This window comes from Condylostylus longicornis, unplaced genomic scaffold (genome assembly GCF_029603195.1).
Source record: "Condylostylus longicornis isolate FDR11 unplaced genomic scaffold, ASM2960319v2 ptg000286l, whole genome shotgun sequence".
NCBI lineage: Eukaryota > Metazoa > Arthropoda > Insecta > Diptera > Dolichopodidae > Condylostylus > Condylostylus longicornis.
Window position 1 is genome coordinate 243,939 of NW_026578250.1, and position 18,627 is coordinate 262,565.

The 18,627-nt window shown below is 25.6% G+C and overlaps 1 protein-coding gene across 4 annotated transcripts in view; it reads left to right on the forward strand.

Annotated features, from left to right (window-relative positions):
* The window catches only part of LOC129616768 (plexin-A4), a 47,134-nt gene extending 34,370 nt beyond the window's left edge, over nucleotides 1-12,764 (forward strand). For all 4 annotated transcript variants that reach the window (XM_055532337.1, XM_055532340.1, XM_055532338.1 and 1 more), the window contains 9 exons: nucleotides 1,223-3,262; nucleotides 3,399-3,607; nucleotides 3,706-4,810; nucleotides 4,864-5,649; nucleotides 5,726-6,692; nucleotides 6,801-7,187; nucleotides 7,274-7,404; nucleotides 8,148-8,293; nucleotides 9,666-12,764. In XM_055532337.1, coding sequence (XP_055388312.1) covers nucleotides 1,240-3,262; nucleotides 3,399-3,607; nucleotides 3,706-4,810; nucleotides 4,864-5,649; nucleotides 5,726-6,692; nucleotides 6,801-7,187; nucleotides 7,274-7,404; nucleotides 8,148-8,293; nucleotides 9,666-9,833 — 5,922 coding nt within the window. In that variant the 5' untranslated portion in view covers nucleotides 1,223-1,239 and the 3' untranslated portion in view covers nucleotides 9,834-12,764. The remainder of the gene's footprint in view (nucleotides 1-1,222; nucleotides 3,263-3,398; nucleotides 3,608-3,705; nucleotides 4,811-4,863; nucleotides 5,650-5,725; nucleotides 6,693-6,800; nucleotides 7,188-7,273; nucleotides 7,405-8,147; nucleotides 8,294-9,665) is intronic.
* The last annotated feature ends 5,863 nt before the right edge of the window (nucleotides 12,765-18,627 follow it).

Sequence of the window (18,627 nt, forward strand, 5' to 3'; positions counted from 1 at the left end):
GTGGGGCTGAAGGGTCTATGAAGGGAATAATAAAACCAACAGGTGCTTTAATCCTGAAAAGGAAAAAAATGGCAAAAGCACATTTTTTTTGTTTTGTTCTTTATAAGAACGCAACAATAGTGTATGTTTTGCTTCATATACATACAGATGTTATACATATTATATTGCATTGAAATTGGATAATTAATTTGGTTTGGTATGAAAAAATTTGGGAAAAAGAGAATTAAGAAGATAAATGGGGGTTTGGTAGTGAAATAAAATGTAGGAAATCAGAGAGTGGTGATACGGTAGGCAAAACTTGACGACATTGATGATAAGAGAAAGTTGGTATAGACAAACAATTTTTTTGTTTCCTCATATAATTTCATAATACATTAGTAATAAAATTTTTATAACACAAATAAGCTACATAAATATTATACACAAATAAATATGTGTACATATAATTTTATGAATGCATAAACGACGTTTAATATATTAAAGCGATATTTGTCCTTTTAAATATATTTTTGAGGAAAATAAGATTAGGAAATTCAAAAAGAATTATTCAAACTCAAAAAAAACATGTATGGAAATTATAATATGCAATGTAGAATTTTAAAACTTCAAATAAGCAAGTAAAATAAAATAGAATTAAAATCACACAAAATAAAAGATTATTTTTTTTGGTTTTTTTTAGTATATATATGCTGAATATAGATGAGGCAGAGGAAGAATAATTGCAATTTAAATTAAGACTGATAAGAAATAAATTCAATTGTAATATTGATTGAATTGTAATATAGAAAAAGAAAAATGTAGATCGGTTGTTGATACTTTAGTTATAATGATGATTTATTGTATATATACGAGTACTATTATAAAGGATTTTTCATTCGAAACAAAAAAAATCATAAACAAAAATTCAATTGAGTTTTCATTTATAATTATGGCGACTTCTTAGAATTTTTATTCAATTTTGTGTAACAAGAAATAAAAATTTATAATTTACTCTAATTTATTATATTCGGTTGACAAAATTATTTGATTCGAAATTTTTGACCATTATTGTAATATTAAACTTCTATATTGTAGACCATTATTATTTAATGTTACAAATGGAATTAAAAATTTATAATATACTCTTCGGGCATATGTTTTTATGGGTATAAAAATAATTTTTTTTTTAAGAGTTCTTAATTAATTAATTTTTTAGTAATTTTTTTTTGCTTATTTTTTTTAGGTCTTATGTTTTAAAACATGAGGCTGCTAATTGGTTTACTGTTGCTGGCAACAACATTCTTTCAGTATGTAATATATGTGACATATGCAGTTACTACAAATAGTAAACTAGATAGTTCATCATTAAAAAGAAGTAATCAGCAACAATTTTTACAACAATCATTTATTGGTACACCACAGCAACAGCAACCGCAATCACAGCCACAGCAGCAACAACAACATAATCATCAACAACAAGCACAACAACAAGAACATCAACAGCAACAGCAAAAATATTTTAATTTAACTAATATTATAACACGACGTACAGAATTTGAAACAAAATTAAATCATTTAGTTGTTGATACAGTTACTGGGCGTGTATATGTTGGTGGAGTTAATCGTTTATATCAATTATCACCAGACTTAGATTTAGTTGAAACGGTTAAAACAGGTCCACAAAATGATTCATACGATTGTACAGCATTAGAATGTGCATCAAATACACAACGTGAATTAAGAGATAATTATAATAAAGTTTTATTGATTGATAGGGCAACATCACGTTTAATATTTTGTGGTTCATTATTCCAAGGCACATGTACAGTTAGAAATTTACAAAATGTTAGTCATGTTGAACAACAAGTTGCTGAAGCAGTTGTTGCAAATAATGAAAATGCATCAACAGTTGCATTTATTGCACCAGGACCACCTCAACCACCAGTTACAAATGTTATGTATGTTGGTGTCACATATACAAATAATTCACCATATCGTAGTGAGATACCAGCTGTTGCATCAAGAAGTTTAGAAAAGCAGCGTATGTTTCAAATAGCATCATTGGCTGTTACAACTGGCACCAGAATATTTATTAATTCATATGCACGGGAAGCATATTTAGTTAATTATGTTTATGGATTTAGTTCAGAACGTTTTTCATATTTTTTAACAACACAATTAAAACATAGCCATTTATCAGCACCAAAAGAATATATTAGTAAATTGGTTAGAATATGTCAAGAGGATTCAAATTATTATTCATATACAGAAATACCAGTTGATTGTATAAGTGATTCCAATGGTGGTAAAAAATTTAATTTAGTTCAAGCAGCTTTTTTAGGTAAAGCGGGTTCTGATTTAACTGAAAATTTATATATAACAGAACAAGATGATGTATTATATGCTGTATTCTCTGAAGGACGTTCTGATAAACAAGAAGAATTTAATAAATCAGCATTATGTATTTATTCATTAAAACAAATACGAAGAAAATTTATGCAAAATATTAAAGCATGTTTTAATGGTAATGGACCAAGAGGTTTAGATTTTATATCACCAAATATGAATTGTGTACCAACAAAACTACAAACAATAAGTGAAGATTTTTGTGGTTTAGATGTTAATTCACCTTTGGGTGGTGAACAACCAATAGCAGCAATACCAGTTGCAACATTTAATACACATTTAACAGCTGTTGCTGCAACAAGAACAAGTGGCTATACAGTTGTATTTATTGGAACATCAAATGGTCATTTAAAAAAAATTGTAGTTGAATCAGCAAGTCAAGCGAATGAATATGCTGATATACCAATTGATAATTCAAGAATATATAAAGATATGCATTTTGATAATGATCAAATGCATATTTATGTTATGTCAGAACGAAAAGTATCAAAAGTTAAAGTACATGACTGTGCTGTATATAAAACATGTATGGAATGTTTAGGGGCTAAGGATCCATATTGCGGTTGGTGTTCGTTAGAAAACAAATGTAGTTTAAAATCAATGTGCCAAGATGATGCAAATGATCCATTATATTGGGTTAGTTATAAAACTGGTAAATGTACAACAATAACAAGTGTTGTACCACATCAATTACAAAGAACAACTGCTCGTACATTAGAACTAATAATAGATCATTTGCCTCAGCTAAAAGAAGATTTAGTATGTGCATTTACAATTGAGGAAAAGCCATTATTTACAAATGCTACAAAAAAGAGGAACGGAGTTAATTGTACCACACCGAGAACTGATTTGTTACCACGAATTGAGCAAGGAAAACGTGAGTAATATATATGTGGAGATATGTTATTTCAGGGATAATAATATTAGTTTCCAATTTTTTTTTAAAGTTTTAAAATAATAAACATATTGATTACTTTTGTTTGTTTCATTTTTCTTGTCTCTCCATTATATAGATCATTTCACAGCAAAGTTATCTGTAAGAACTAAGAATGGTCCAGATTTGGTATCAACTGATTTTACGTTTTTTGATTGTTCAACACATTCTTCATGTACTAGATGTGTTTCATCAGAGTTTCCCTGTGATTGGTGCGTTGAAGCACATCGCTGCACTCATGACACAGCTGAGAATTGCCGAAACGATATTTTGGTTACTGGTGTTAGCGTAAGTTTTTTTTCATTTTTTTTATATCTTACTTATTCATTGCAATTTCTAATGTTTTTAATTGTATCATAACTATTTGATTTATTTAACTTTATTAGCGAATTGGTCCTAGTTACCGTTCAGGACCAAGTTATTGCCCAACAATAAATGCAACCGGTGATGGTAGTGAAATTCTAGTTGCTGCCGGTACTAGTAAATCAATTAAAGTTAAAGTTCATATTATTGGACAATTCATTGTACAAACACGTTTTGTATGCCAATTTAATATCGAAGGTCGTGTAACAAGTTTAAATGCTCAACTACTCGGCGATACAATTTACTGTGATAATATGGAATTTCAATATACCTCAAGATCACCCAATTTAACAGCAACATTTGCAGTTATATGGGGTGGTTCAAAACCATTGGATAATCCGCATAATATTCATGTTATTATATATAGATGTCGTGATATGTCAGATAGTTGTGGTATGTGTTTAGCATTACCAGAAAAATATAATTGCGGTTGGTGTTCATCTACAAATTCATGTGAAGTTGAGGAGCAATGTAATAAAAACGGTGAGGGTAAAACTGATTGGTTAAATCGTATGGAAACATGCCCAAATCCAGAAATTCATTCGTTCACTCCAAAAACTGGTTCTTGGGAAGGTGGAACAAATATAACGATACGTGGTATCAATTTAGGTAAAAATTTCTCTGATATCTATTCTGGAGTTAAAATTGCTGGAATACCATGCGCTCCATATCCACAATTATATATTGATACAAAAGAAATTGTATGTACGGTAGATAGTCCTGGTATACAAGCATATCGCAAAGGTAAAATTGTTGTACAAATTGGTGATTACCGCGGCGAATCAAAAATTGATTTTGAGTTTGTTGATCCAAAAATTGATAATTTTCACCCGAAATTTGGTCCAGTGTCTGGCGGAACCCAAATAAGTATAACGGGGCAATATTTAAATGCTGGTTCTAAAATTCAAGCATTCATTAATGATCATTTGCCATGTGAAATATTAAGTGCAGATTCAACAATAGCATTGTGCAAAACAAGTCCAGCACCAGGAATTATTGAAGGACGTTTAAAAATGCAATTCGATAACGGTATGCGAGAATTTAACGATTATAATTTTAAATATGTTGAAGATCCTACAATAGAACATGTCAGTTCTGGTCCGACTGGACATCAAAAAGTGCCAAAAGGTAAATTAAACAGCAAAACGAATCGACTTAATCCATGTGTGTATATTTTTTAGGTATTCCTGCTGGTGGTATTAAAATTTCTGTAAAGGGTGATCAATTTGATTATGTCCAGAATCCTCGAATGTACGTTTATTATGAAGATAAAATGTGGATATCACAGTGTGATGTTCATTCGAATACTGAAATGATTTGTGATTCACCGACAATTGAAGCTGATGATTCAAATTTAGATGTTGAAAAGCCAGAATTATTAGAATATGGTTTTTTAATGGATAACGTTGCTGCTGTGCAAAATTTATCAGTTAAACATAAAAATTCTTTTTATTTATATCCGAATCCAATCTATCAACATTTTGAAGAGAATATTAAATATTACAAAAGTGAATATTTGACAATAAATGGTAAAAATTTAGATCGGGCTTGCAAAGAAAGTGATGTAACAGTATTAATTGGCTCCGGTATATGTAACATAACATCATTATCAAGACAACAATTAACATGTCGACCGCCTTCAGAATCATCTGACACGTCAAATGATGTACCAAGTGTCGTCGTTAAAATTGGACCAAATTTAAGTTACGTAATCGGTAAATTAAGTTATGCATCACCAAATTTAATACATGGAATTGGAAAAAACGCCCTTGTTGGAGTTATAACTGGTGTATTTATATTACTTATGGTATTTATTGGACTATTAGTTGCGTATAAAAAGAAAACATCAGAATCGAATCGTGTGCTGAAAAATATGCAAGAACAAATGGATATATTAGAATTAAGAGTAGCAGCCGAATGTAAAGAAGCATTTGCTGAATTACAAACTGAAATGACTGATTTAACGGGTATAACATAATAAAAATAAATAAAAAAACTTATGTACATATATATATATATATATATATATTAATTGCATTTTAGGTGATCTCACGTCAGGTGGAATTCCATTTTTAGATTATCGTTCATATGCTATGAAAATTTTATTTCCAAATCACGAAGATCATATTGTGTTACAATGGGAAAGACCAGAATTATTACGAAAAGAGAAGGGTTTACGTTTATTTGGCCAATTAATTATGAACAAAACATTTTTACTATTATTTATAAGAACATTGGAATCAAACAGATATTTTTCAATGAGAGAACGTGTCAATGTTGCGTCATTGATAATGGTAACTTTGCAATCAAAATTGGAATACTGCACTGATATATTGAAAACATTATTGGCTGAATTGATTGAAAAATGTATTGATGGCAAATCACATCCAAAACTATTATTAAGGCGTACAGAAAGCGTTGCTGAAAAAATGTTGAGTGCTTGGTTTACATTCCTTTTATATAAATTTTTAAAAGAATGCGCTGGAGAACCATTATACATGTTATTTAGAGCCGTTAAAGGTCAAGTTGATAAAGGACCTGTTGATGCATGTACGCATGAAGCTAGATATTCATTAAGTGAGGAAAAATTAATACGACAAGTAATTGATTTCAAATGTATGACAGTATATGCTAGTATAACACAACAACCAATATTTTGTAACAATATTGAAATGATGCCTACAAACACAGAAAATGTTCCAGTGAAAGTATTAGATTGTGACACAATTGGACAAGTTAAGGAAAAATGTTTAGATACAATTTATCGCAATATACCATCAAGTCAAAGACCAAGAAAAGATGATTTAGATTTGGAATGGCGAACAGGAGCTACAGGTCGTGTAATATTATATGATGAAGATTCAACATCAAAAGTTGAAAATGAATGGAAAAAATTAAATACATTACAGCACTATCGCGTGCAAGATAGTGCATGCTTAAGTTTAGTACCTAAACAAAGTTCCATTTACAATTTTTCAATATTATCTGATAAAAATGATAAATCTCACAAGTAAGTTAATATCTGTCTAATTAATTTGTAATGTCCTTGCAATACTTGGCAAAATCTAATTTTTGTTTTAAAATATTTCATATAAACAAATATTTTTTATAAATGTAGGTATGAAACATTGAATCTGTCTAAATACACATCATCATCACCAACATTTAGTCGCGCTGGAAGTCCATTAAATAATGACATACATGAAAATGGTATAAAATACTGGCATTTAGTTAAGCATCATGATACAGATTTGCAAAAAGAGGGTGAAAGAGTTAATAAAATGGTATCAGAAATTTATTTGACACGTTTATTAGCAACAAAAGGTACATTGCAAAAGTTCGTTGATGATTTATTTGAGACTGTGTTTAGTATAGCACATCGGGGATCAGCATTACCTTTAGCTATAAAATATATGTTTGATTTCTTAGATGATCAAGCATTATTACATGGTATTACAGATCCGGAAGTGGTACATACATGGAAAAGTAATAGTTTACCATTAAGGTAATTACCATTTTTAAATCAAACACTTTTTTAGTTGACATTTAATTCTCTAAATAAACATTAATTTTTTGTGGATTTTATTTTAGGTTTTGGGTAAATTTAATAAAAAATCCAAATTTTGTTTTTGATATACACAAATCAAACATAGTAGATTCTTGTTTGTCAGTAGTTGCTCAAACATTCATGGATTCGTGTTCAACGTCCGATCATAGATTAGGTAATTATATTAAAATTATTATTTTATTTATTTTATAATTTCTAATCAAATTTAGAGGTGCATATCGTTTTGTACACTTACACTTTTTTCTGTAATTTAAATTATTTATAATTTATTATGTGTCCAATAATGACTATACATTCATTGCTAAATCCATTTTAATAATTCCTTTTTATAAAATAACCAAAAAAAAACTTATAATAATAGTATAGAGAACAACATTTTTAGAAAATATATGAAAATAATAAAAAAAAATAAAAAAGAAATCAAAAAGACTGGTGAGCCGTGTATTCTTAAGGAATAATTTCACTCCACATTAGGTAATTCCATATGCACCACATAGATTTCAAATCATAATTCTATCATATTATTTGATATCGTACAAACAGTAAATAATTCATACGATTCATATGATTCACGTGGTTTCGCAGTAAATTCCTAAATATAATTTAATATCAAATGATCCTGTAATTCAGTATCATTACTTAAATAATTTGATATTAAAAAACATTTTTCCATGATTCAATATCAAAAAATTTTATTTTCATATTTTATTCAAATGAATCTTGCAAAAGAATCATAAAATTCTTTTGTGTGGTTTAGTATTAAGTAATATTACGAATTTCGTTTGTGTTGTGTCTATTTATTTACAGCATAACATAATAGAGTTATGCTGTATTCAATAAATTATTGTTTTTGTATTATATATAAATGGAATTTATTCAATTTTTTATGTATAATAGGAAAAGATTCACCTAGTTCGAAATTATTATATGCAAAAGATATACCTGAATATAGACGATGGGTTGAAAGATATTATGCTGATATTAGGGAAATGCCAGCTATTTCAGATCAAGATATGAATGCAATGTTAGCTGAAGAATCTAGGGTAAGTAATAACAAATTTAACACAGAATAAATAAATTTTGTTAAAATAAAAAGACTTCTTGCCCTGCTATATATATTGTATATTTTTTCATTCATATTTTATATATTAATATATTTTTTGATTTATTTTCTAAGAAATGGAAAATAAACTTATTCAACAAATAAATTTATTAACAAAAATAGGTGTATATTCTACTTATACAAATCAGTGTAATCTAATTTACTACCTCTGTACTTCCAAAGACCATATATATCTGATACGATAAATATATAGTCTTTAGGACTACTTATTTACTTACTACTTACGTACGAAATTTATTTCAATTGTAAATTAAAAGAAGAAATAAAATACTTATAGATATTTTTATACTTTTCTGTTGCTTTTGGAAGCAAAATTATGGAAAATTTGTTTTAAATTATTACATGTATATTAGAAAATTTTTTACGCTTTTATCATTCATAAACTTATATTAAAATAAAATGAAATAAAAAATTATTTCCGAAATTTCAAATTTAAATTAAAGAAATTTCATTTATTATATTTATTATGTTGATGTGTTATTTTAGATTATAACTTTTATTGAACCTTTTTATTTAAGATTAAATTTTAAAAATTTCACTAAAATATTTGATAACATTACAATATGTTAAACTTTCAACATACTTGCAATATACATGTTGCCAATCCACATATAAAGGGTGTCTCCAAATTCACGCAAGAAGTAATTTTGATAGAAAACACAGGTTTATAATTAAAAATTGCAAATTTTTTATTGATTTATATAGTACGCATAACCCTATATTTGTGTATGGAATAGCATGTCGGGTAAATAGCCTCCATGACTTTGTTGGCACACACGCACCCTTTTCTTGAAATTTTCCGTGATTGTTTTGCATAAATGTGACTGAATTTCGTTGATTCAGCGCTACTCCTAACCCAAAATCTGCACCAAACAGTGACACGTTACGGATGCACTTATTTTTCAACAATCACTTGTGGATTTTCTGAATCCCAGATTCGACAATTTTGTCGATTAACATTTTGATGATTTTGTTCGCAAAATTTTCATTATTTTTAAAACCCCTAAACTGTCAGCTGTAACGCGGTATTTTTTTTTTTGTTGGTTGGCAACACTTCGCCGCATAAATGCCACAAAATTCAAATCTTGCGTAAATTTTCGGATACCTTTTATTATCTTTTTCCAATATCCTAATATCATTTGAATCAATATCCTAAATTATCACTCTTCAATATTCTAAATAATATATAATGTATTTCATATTCTAGTTTAATTTTTAACCGATTTTTTTTTATTTTGAATTTTAAATTGGTTTTTTGTTTTAATAATTAAATTGTGTTATAATAAAAACAGTTACATACAACGGAATTTAACACAAATTGTGCCCTCCACGAATTATATACATATGCTGTAAAATATAATGAGCAATTGACTGTAACTTTAGAAGAGGACGAATTTTCACAAAAACAAAGACTAGCATTCAAACTGGAACAAGTTCATAATATTATGTCAGCTGAATAAAATTTAATAAAGTAATTATAAATATTTACAAAAATATTTATAAAAATATATAATAAAATAAAGATATATATGTAGATATATTAAAAAATATATACATATATATGTATATAAAAAACATTTTAGATAAGTTAAAAATTTATAAAAAAAAAAGCAAAATTTTATAAAAAACAAAAAAAAAAACAAATATTTGTATAAACAAAAAATTCCAAAAACAAAAAAAAATTGTAAAATAGAATAAAAAGCCAAATATCATTATAACTTAATAACAAAAAAAAAAATTTAATTTAAACCCTTATTGCGATTGTCAATTATCTGTTAGTCACTGTCGACTCCTTAAATTAATTTCAATTTCTTTGCGCAAATTTTGGACTTTTTTTGAAATGTAATATTTTTTAACTCAATATGTTTATGACATAATTTGCAATATAGCAGTAATATTATGACACAATTTTCAATATTGCAGTAATACTATATTACTATTCACATAGTTGAAAAAAAAATCATAGAGTGAATTGTGTATTGATATCGTTTTAGTGTCAATTTTGAAGGCAGGAATAACAGCCGTACTCTTTTATACGAATTGATATACGTGAAATATAAGTTGAAATAAGTTTTTAATATTGTATGTGATTTCAAATTTATAGTAATACGGTAATATTGAAATTGTAGAATTAGTATCAATAACGTATGAATCATGGTATTTTCGTATTGAAAAACTCTTTCTATATTTCGAACTTGATTTCTCAAAAATACATTTTTTTTTTATTTTCTAAAAATACTTAAAACAATTTCTTTCGCAGGAAAAATTTTAATTATAGTAAATTTTATTGCTTGTAATTAGCAATTAACAAGATTAGGTGACACTGCTTAATCTTACCACATATTAACAAAACACTAGGTGTACCGCTTGGTTTATTCTGTACACCATAACAAGTATGCAGTTGTTATTGCTGAAATCTGTAACAATATAGTATTACTCCAATTCTCGAAGTTAACGCATGCTATATGATTTAAGATCATTTCATTGACCTAATTAAAAAAAATGGAAAACACATGCATGTAATGGGCGCAATCAAAAATTATGTGCTGCCTTTTCAACATACCAAATTTATTCAAATTGCAATGTAGAATTCAGAAATTAAAATTAACAATTTGATTTGTGTATTAAATACTATAAAGGTCTTTGATTTGAAGTCAGGGCTTTTTAAAATTGAACTGACCGAATATGCATAACTTCCAAAAGCAAATATCTACCGAAGTTTATGACTCTTAATTATTGACAATATAGAATTTTCGCCAGATTTTATTATACTCTGTCAAATTTAATCTATTCAACAATGCAAATTCAATTGTTAGCAACAGCTTTTGCACATTTCCGATCATGTATATTTGTCCAATATTTTGATTATGATTTAGAATAGCTTTGAATTTCTAAAATTTTATTGATAAATATTTTTTTTTCTTTCAATTTTATGAAAATATTTATAATTTAGTAAAACAATAAAAAAAATTGGTTTTAATAGAACTAAGTTTATTATTATTAAATTTTGTGTTATAGTAGTAGGTATATAAGTAAATTAGGTATAAAAAAAAAATTAAGTTTTCTTTGCATGTTTTTATTGTGTCTTTAGAATGACTCCAAAGTTTATAATCATTTTGTATTGATACAAAATTCAGCAATCCCAATTTACAGATTGAATTGCGAATTAGTTTAACACGCTTTATTTTAATTTGGAAGTCATAAGTGTAAATGTATTTGAAATTTTTTAATATTAAATGATGCCAATATAATGCCATATAATTTTACTTGTTCTACTATTCTGCTATAATAATTAATTTTATATTTAGCTCTTTTTTATATTCAGGACTTTCTTTTTAAATAATGCAATCCGTAATATCCATACTAAATTGAAAATCGAATGCCAATAATAATTTAGATCAAGTTCAAATGAGATAGAACGTCAAATGAGAACTGTATTGAATTTTCTCATAGAGTTATTTACAGTTTGCAAAACGACTAAGTAGTCAAACGATAATTATTCGAATATACGACGAGACTGTATTATCGTTCACGAACGAAAAAATTCACCAGACAAAACTCCTTGCTATCTTAAATCACGAAACAAACTTACATTTAAACTTCTTAAAGGAAATAAAGTGATTAACATAGGGTCATTTTCTAATAATTCAGTCCTAAACTCTAGACAAAGTTTTAACTTAAAACTTGATGAAATTTTAAAAAAAACCTCAGTAATGTTGCAATTTTAAATAAAATTGTAGTAATATTGCAGTAACTGTTCTTTCCAAACAAAAAAACTTTTCGCTTCGAATCATAATAGCTTTTTAGCGAATATGCCAGCAATGATATTTTTCTTGTTGTGTTACCAAAATGTTGGCTTAAAGTTAATTCAAATTAAAATTTTTTTTTGTTAGTTTTACCTTACGGTTATTTGCAGTATATTTTAATTTTATTTAGTTTTCTGTTTTTATTTAATATTGTCGAATACGAAATTTAAAAATTGAATTTTGTACAATATTAAAATATTTAATCAATTTTTTTGATACTTAATCATTTATTCACTTTGGTTTTAAATCTGTAATAACATATTAAGTAATTATTATTAGAAGTAAATAAATTTTTTGGAAGTTTTCGAAATCAATTTATCATTATTTAATTATTATTATTTTTTTTGTATAATAAAAACAATACTTTATCATTAATATTATTATGTACAAATATATAATTATTTTTTTAATAAAAATAAAAAAAAATAAAAAGTTATACAAAAAACATTTTTTTATTAGATATTCTTTTTTACTAAAATAAAAAAAAAAAAACAAAAAAAATATAAATATTTTTTTTAAACAACTATTATTAATTTAGATATTTTGTTTATATAATAAAAATAATTTTAAAATTTAAAATGTAACTTAGAAATTATGTATCATGTAAAAAAAAAATTTTGTAAATGATTCCTAAGTTGATTATATAAAAATTGAATCGATTGTAACATCGATAAAGATATTAAACCAAACAAAAAAGTATATATAAGTATATACATTTAAAATCCAAAAAAAAAAAAATATCAAAAATGAAAAAAAATAAAAAAATGTAACATGAAATTTTAATTTTTTGTTTTTATTTTTATCATAATTATTTGTTTTTTAAGTATTTATTATTTGCTCTGACATCAAAATTCCAATAAATACTTTATTGACGCAATTCAAATAATAAATCCCACTTACTGAATTGTCTACATACTGATTCTATATTATTGCAATTTTGAAGTTAGAGTCCTTGACATTTATTTATAAGCTGAAATTAATGGGAAAAAATTCTAAGTTAAACCAAAAAAAATTTAAAAATGAATAAATTAAATAAATTTTTTTTACATACATACATACATACATAGCATACATAATACAATAATGGTACATATAATTATGAAATTGATGTGCTTTTTTTCATCAATTTAATGTAACATTTGTTCTAATTAATGCAAATGTTCTAAAAAATGCAAATTACAACTTTAGAATGTATCACTGCAATTTTTAAGTAAATGAAAATTTATTAGGTAGTAATTCATTTCTATATCAAATCATTTATAAAATTAAATTTTCTTTAAATATTTTTATTATTTCTCAAATTACATATCTGTAAATTGATGATAATTTCGATTCTGCGACGAGTTACTGTATTGTCTATCAATAAATGTTGTTGATTTTTAATATTTTTAAAGTGGAAAATCTACTAAATTTTGCATAAACAAGTTGTTTCGATCTAATTCGCATTTCTAAATAAAGAATATACCGCCAAATAGCAAAAATGATTTTTTTTCTTGAAAGACTACCACCTAAGTGTTCGGGCGTTTTAGAAAATGCAGCTCTTACATTACAGAAAATGCTGCTTTTAAAGTTACATGTACAAATTAAATGTAGGGCTTTTAAAGCTTTGTAGTTCTAACCTTAAGAACTGCATTTTTAAAAACACTCTTCCACGACTTAAAAACTACAGTGAAGTATGAGTGTTTCTTACAACAAAAGGCAAAGTATGTTTCAAAAAAAAAAATTGCACAAACGTCCAAAAAATTTTCTTTGATATCCAAATTGAATTTGTAATTTAAAATTGCAGTTGTACCCTAAGATCGGAATTTTAATAATGCTGTAATAATGCAGAATTCAGCTTATAAATGCCAATTGCTGAATTGTGTATTGTTACGGTATTTTTTTGATTCCAATGTCAGGGATACTGTACGAAAAGCGACTCCTGAAATTTTATATCTTCGGTTAATTCCACTTTTGTGCAAATTTTTTTTGCATTTGGATTTTGCAAAATATTGTTATATGCTCTTTTATAAGGATGTGGTAAAGTTTGTTAAAAATTAACATTTGCATAGAAATTTACATTGAAATTTTCAAACGTCAATGTCCGTGACTTGCTGTAAAAAAGATTTAAGTACGGTATTAATACAGTTGTAGTACCGTCTCAGAGCTTTCAATACCTTTACATTGTAAAAAAAATGCTATAGCTTTTCGTACATTTTTTGATGTTTATTTGAAAAGTTCAATTTAAAGTTCTGTGCAAATGTTAATTTTTAACAAACGTTGCCAAGTCATTAAAAACATTGCATTTTTATGCTGCATTTCAGGAAAAAAATTTAATAACTAGCATTTTTTTGCTGAAAATAAATGCTAATTTATTTAATTGGTTATTTATGGCAACACTTGTATGACAAGGTATAAGAAAAGCGTGCTTGATTTTTTCGATACCCGATTTACTTTTATTTTACGCCTCCACTACGTATAAAACACATTTAGGAAAAGTGTACAATGTCAAGAGCTTTTACAAAACTTTTTGAAATTTGATACTTTGTAAAATTTACGTCGTAAGCACATTATTGAAGTCACGGAGTATGTATTAATATTGCAAAAATTGTATTCCAAAATGTATCAAAAGCTTTAGCAGCCTTTTTTTAACAATGCAATGTTCCAAAATCATTAACGCTCTGAGACGATAGTACAATCGTATTTATTCGTACTTAAACTTTTTATAAAGCATTATTGAAGTCACGGATACCGTAATTAATATACAAATCTAATCAGAAATTAATATTTTTACCTTTTTACTGATATTTAATATCAATATCAATTAAAAATTTTGTTTTTCATTTGAAATTTTTATTTAAACTTTTTCTCTTAATCTTCACATTAACAATGGTAATCGATTAATTTGCAATAATTACAAAATAAAATAAAAAAACGACATTTATTAAATAAAAAAGAAAAAAAATATTCAGATTTCATAGATAATAACAATAATTAAAATATGCACACGAATACATTTATATAGATATATACACCTACATATTTCTAAAATTATTGTGTACATATATAAACAGAGAAAAAAAATGCAATAAAATTTGTTTTTTTATTTTTTAATTGAGTACAAACTGTACTCAAATCATTTAAATCATTTCAAAATCTTATGCAATTCCTGATATCTTTGTAGTCTCTTTTATTACACAATCCAGTAAAACAGTATCAGTGACTTAAAAATTACTGTATAATTGTATTGCTACACAATTACATATCATAAGCAGAATTGTGCGTTAATACCATATAATTAAAATTTTGAAGTCAGTGTTATTATTGCAATTTGGATGTTAGGGGTATATAGTGTTATACTTCTTTTTCGGTTTTTTAGAATTAATTAAAGTTGTTACTGCAACATATATCTGTTATATTTTGTTAATACTTAAAAACAAAATAATTCGAAAATTCATCAGAATTGAATACAAATATATCAAAATAAAAAAAAAACAAATTTTATTGTATCTGAAATGTATATAAATTCAAACTTCTACCAAAATGCAAATTCACCCTGTATATCAACTTTTGATTTATTCAGCAATGCGATTTTTGTTTGCTTAATAAACTAAAGTAATTATAAATTATAGTTTCTCTGTCTTTAAACTTACAGTAATAAGGTATTGATATACAAATCAGTTTACAATTTATATTTACTGAATTGTATATTATTAGCATATTACTGCAATTCTGAAGTTAACATTTATTATATTTTGGTAGATGTTTATAGATTTTAGTACTACATGAATAAAAAAATAAAATACTAAATAAAAATTACATATTTTGTAATCAACCAGACAAAATTATAAAAAGAAAAACTAAAATAATAATTTATAAAACAAATTTAAATAAAGGAAAAATAAATGTATTACAACTTAATTTATTAAAAATAAATTAAATTAAAGAAATACTAACATAATAAGAAAAATTCAAATTTAAGAAGCATAATTTGAAATAGAAAAAGGACTTTTTTTTTTCTTATTTTGTGCAAAAACATAATAAGTGGTTTTATATATAAAAAAAAACGTTACAAAACAAAAAAAAAATATCATAAAAGATTTGAACTAAAAATTGTACTCTGAATTGAAAATTGCAGCAATACGATTTTTAATCAGAATGCAGCTTATGAATTATAATTACTGAATGTATAACAATGTAGTATTACAGTAATTTTAAAATCCAGGGATATTGTTTATTTTTTTTTATTGTTTCCAGTTTTCACAAAGTCAAAATTGTATTAATATTGTGTTATTATGTAACTCATCGGCTAAATTGTGTTTTAATATCGTATTTACTGCAAATTTTAAATCGAAATAATCAATGCGCTCTTTGAAAAAAAATTTAACACAAATTAAAAAATATATGTATATATTTTTTTGATACTATATACAAACCCTATAATAATCTTAGAATCTCCCCGACATCTAAATTGCGCCGTTAACATTGGTCAAATGTCACAATGCAGATCCAATGTCAATTTTAATTATTCAGGAATTAAATGTATATAACTGAATAAGTCAGGGTGAAGTCAAATTTGGTAATAAATGCCAAATTAGATATTAAAAGCATAATTATTAATCTGTATTAGTACGGTATTTAGATATCAAGGAATTCTGAAAATTATTGCAGGTCTTTGAATTTTATTAAATGAATCAGCTTATATTTTATATTATTAAAACTATTATTAAATAGATAATCGAAAATAATTATATTTGGTTTCAGTTTTTAAGAAAATATGTTATTCGATTCCTATTTTGACATAAGAAACTTTTAAATGAATATCGTTAAAACATTCTTTTTACCTTTTTGGTATCAAGATTAAATTAACATAGTAAAGAAAACTGTAGGAAACACTAATTTTTAAATGTATTTTTTGATTTAATTTTACTTTAATTTTTTTTGTTTGTGTAGATAGGTATTTTAAAATAAAATTATATATAAATATATATTAGAAATAAGAATTTATTCATGTACATAATTGCTGTAGTGAACTATGTAAACAAAAATATAAAAGTGTCAAACATCAAAAATTGTGAATATACTTCAAAATTGCAGTAAATACGACGATAATACAGAATTGAGCTTAGAAGCTTTAATTGCTGAGTTTTGTAGCAATTCAGTTTTACTGCAATTTTGAGTTTATAAAGGTCCTAAATGCTTTGAGTTTAAATATGTATTAAAAAAAAATTACGTAAAATTTTTATATAAATTGCCAATTTTGCATAACTTCTTCAAAATGACACAAAATACATGATACAGAAGAAAACATGATAGATGTTTTTTTATAATTTGCTTCTAATTGAATCATAAACCATAGAGATCTTTATTCCCTAATGTACATTATAGGAGTTTATGCATAAACACATCGATGTTTTTTTTACAGTTTAATTTTCTTCTTTATAATAATATGCAAAATTCTGTATATGTATCACTGACATACAACTTGTAGGACTACTCTAATATCAAAATTGCAATAATACTGCATTACGAAACAATTCAGCAGTAACAAGTCATAAGGTGAATTGAGTTATATACATTGTATTATTGCAGTTTTGAAAAGTTATTGTCTTACTATAAATATAAAATTCAATTATTAAGTTCTAATTATGTAGCAATTCGAATGTTTGACCATATACAGCATGCTTACAAGTTCCATGTTGAAATAATATAGTTTATAATCCGGTTCAGCTTAGATATAAATTATTAAGAGTTACGTTTAATAATCATCATGCTGAATTATGGAACCCAAAGCTTTATATCAGATCATAGTTAAAATCATATTTTATTATCATCATTTTCCAATTATAATTATTAAATGGATTTTGTTTAAGCTGTTATTGCATTTTGGAGCTCGGGAATATTTGACTTTTACGATTTACTGCAACTTTGCACAGAATTACTAATATAATAATATACAAGTTGTATATGGTATATAATTATATATAACATTGAAATTGAAAATGTAATAAGTTTTGTTGAATTATACAAACGAAAAAAAATATGGATAACAATGAATTTACATATATTTATATTTTATTTAATATATAGCAATTTGGTTGCTAATTTGCAAATTATTATGTCACCTCAATTTAAAATTGCAGTAATATGATCCTTATACATAATTTAGTAATTACAACTTATAAGCTAAAATGTTCATTTTAGGTGTATTACTGTAATTTTAAAGTCAAGGTTCATCATATTTTGATAAACATTGCTACAATTATCTATATTTTTAAGATACATATGTGTGTGAATAAGCAAAGTTTTAAATTATAACTTACATTGCGTACAAACATATTATATGTAGCTTATAATATATAATAAAATGAATTTTGTGTCAAAGACATTACGTAAAATGAAAAATGCAATCGTATACGCTTATTAAGTACAATTCAGTTTCATTTAATCTAAATGATGTGCTGAATAC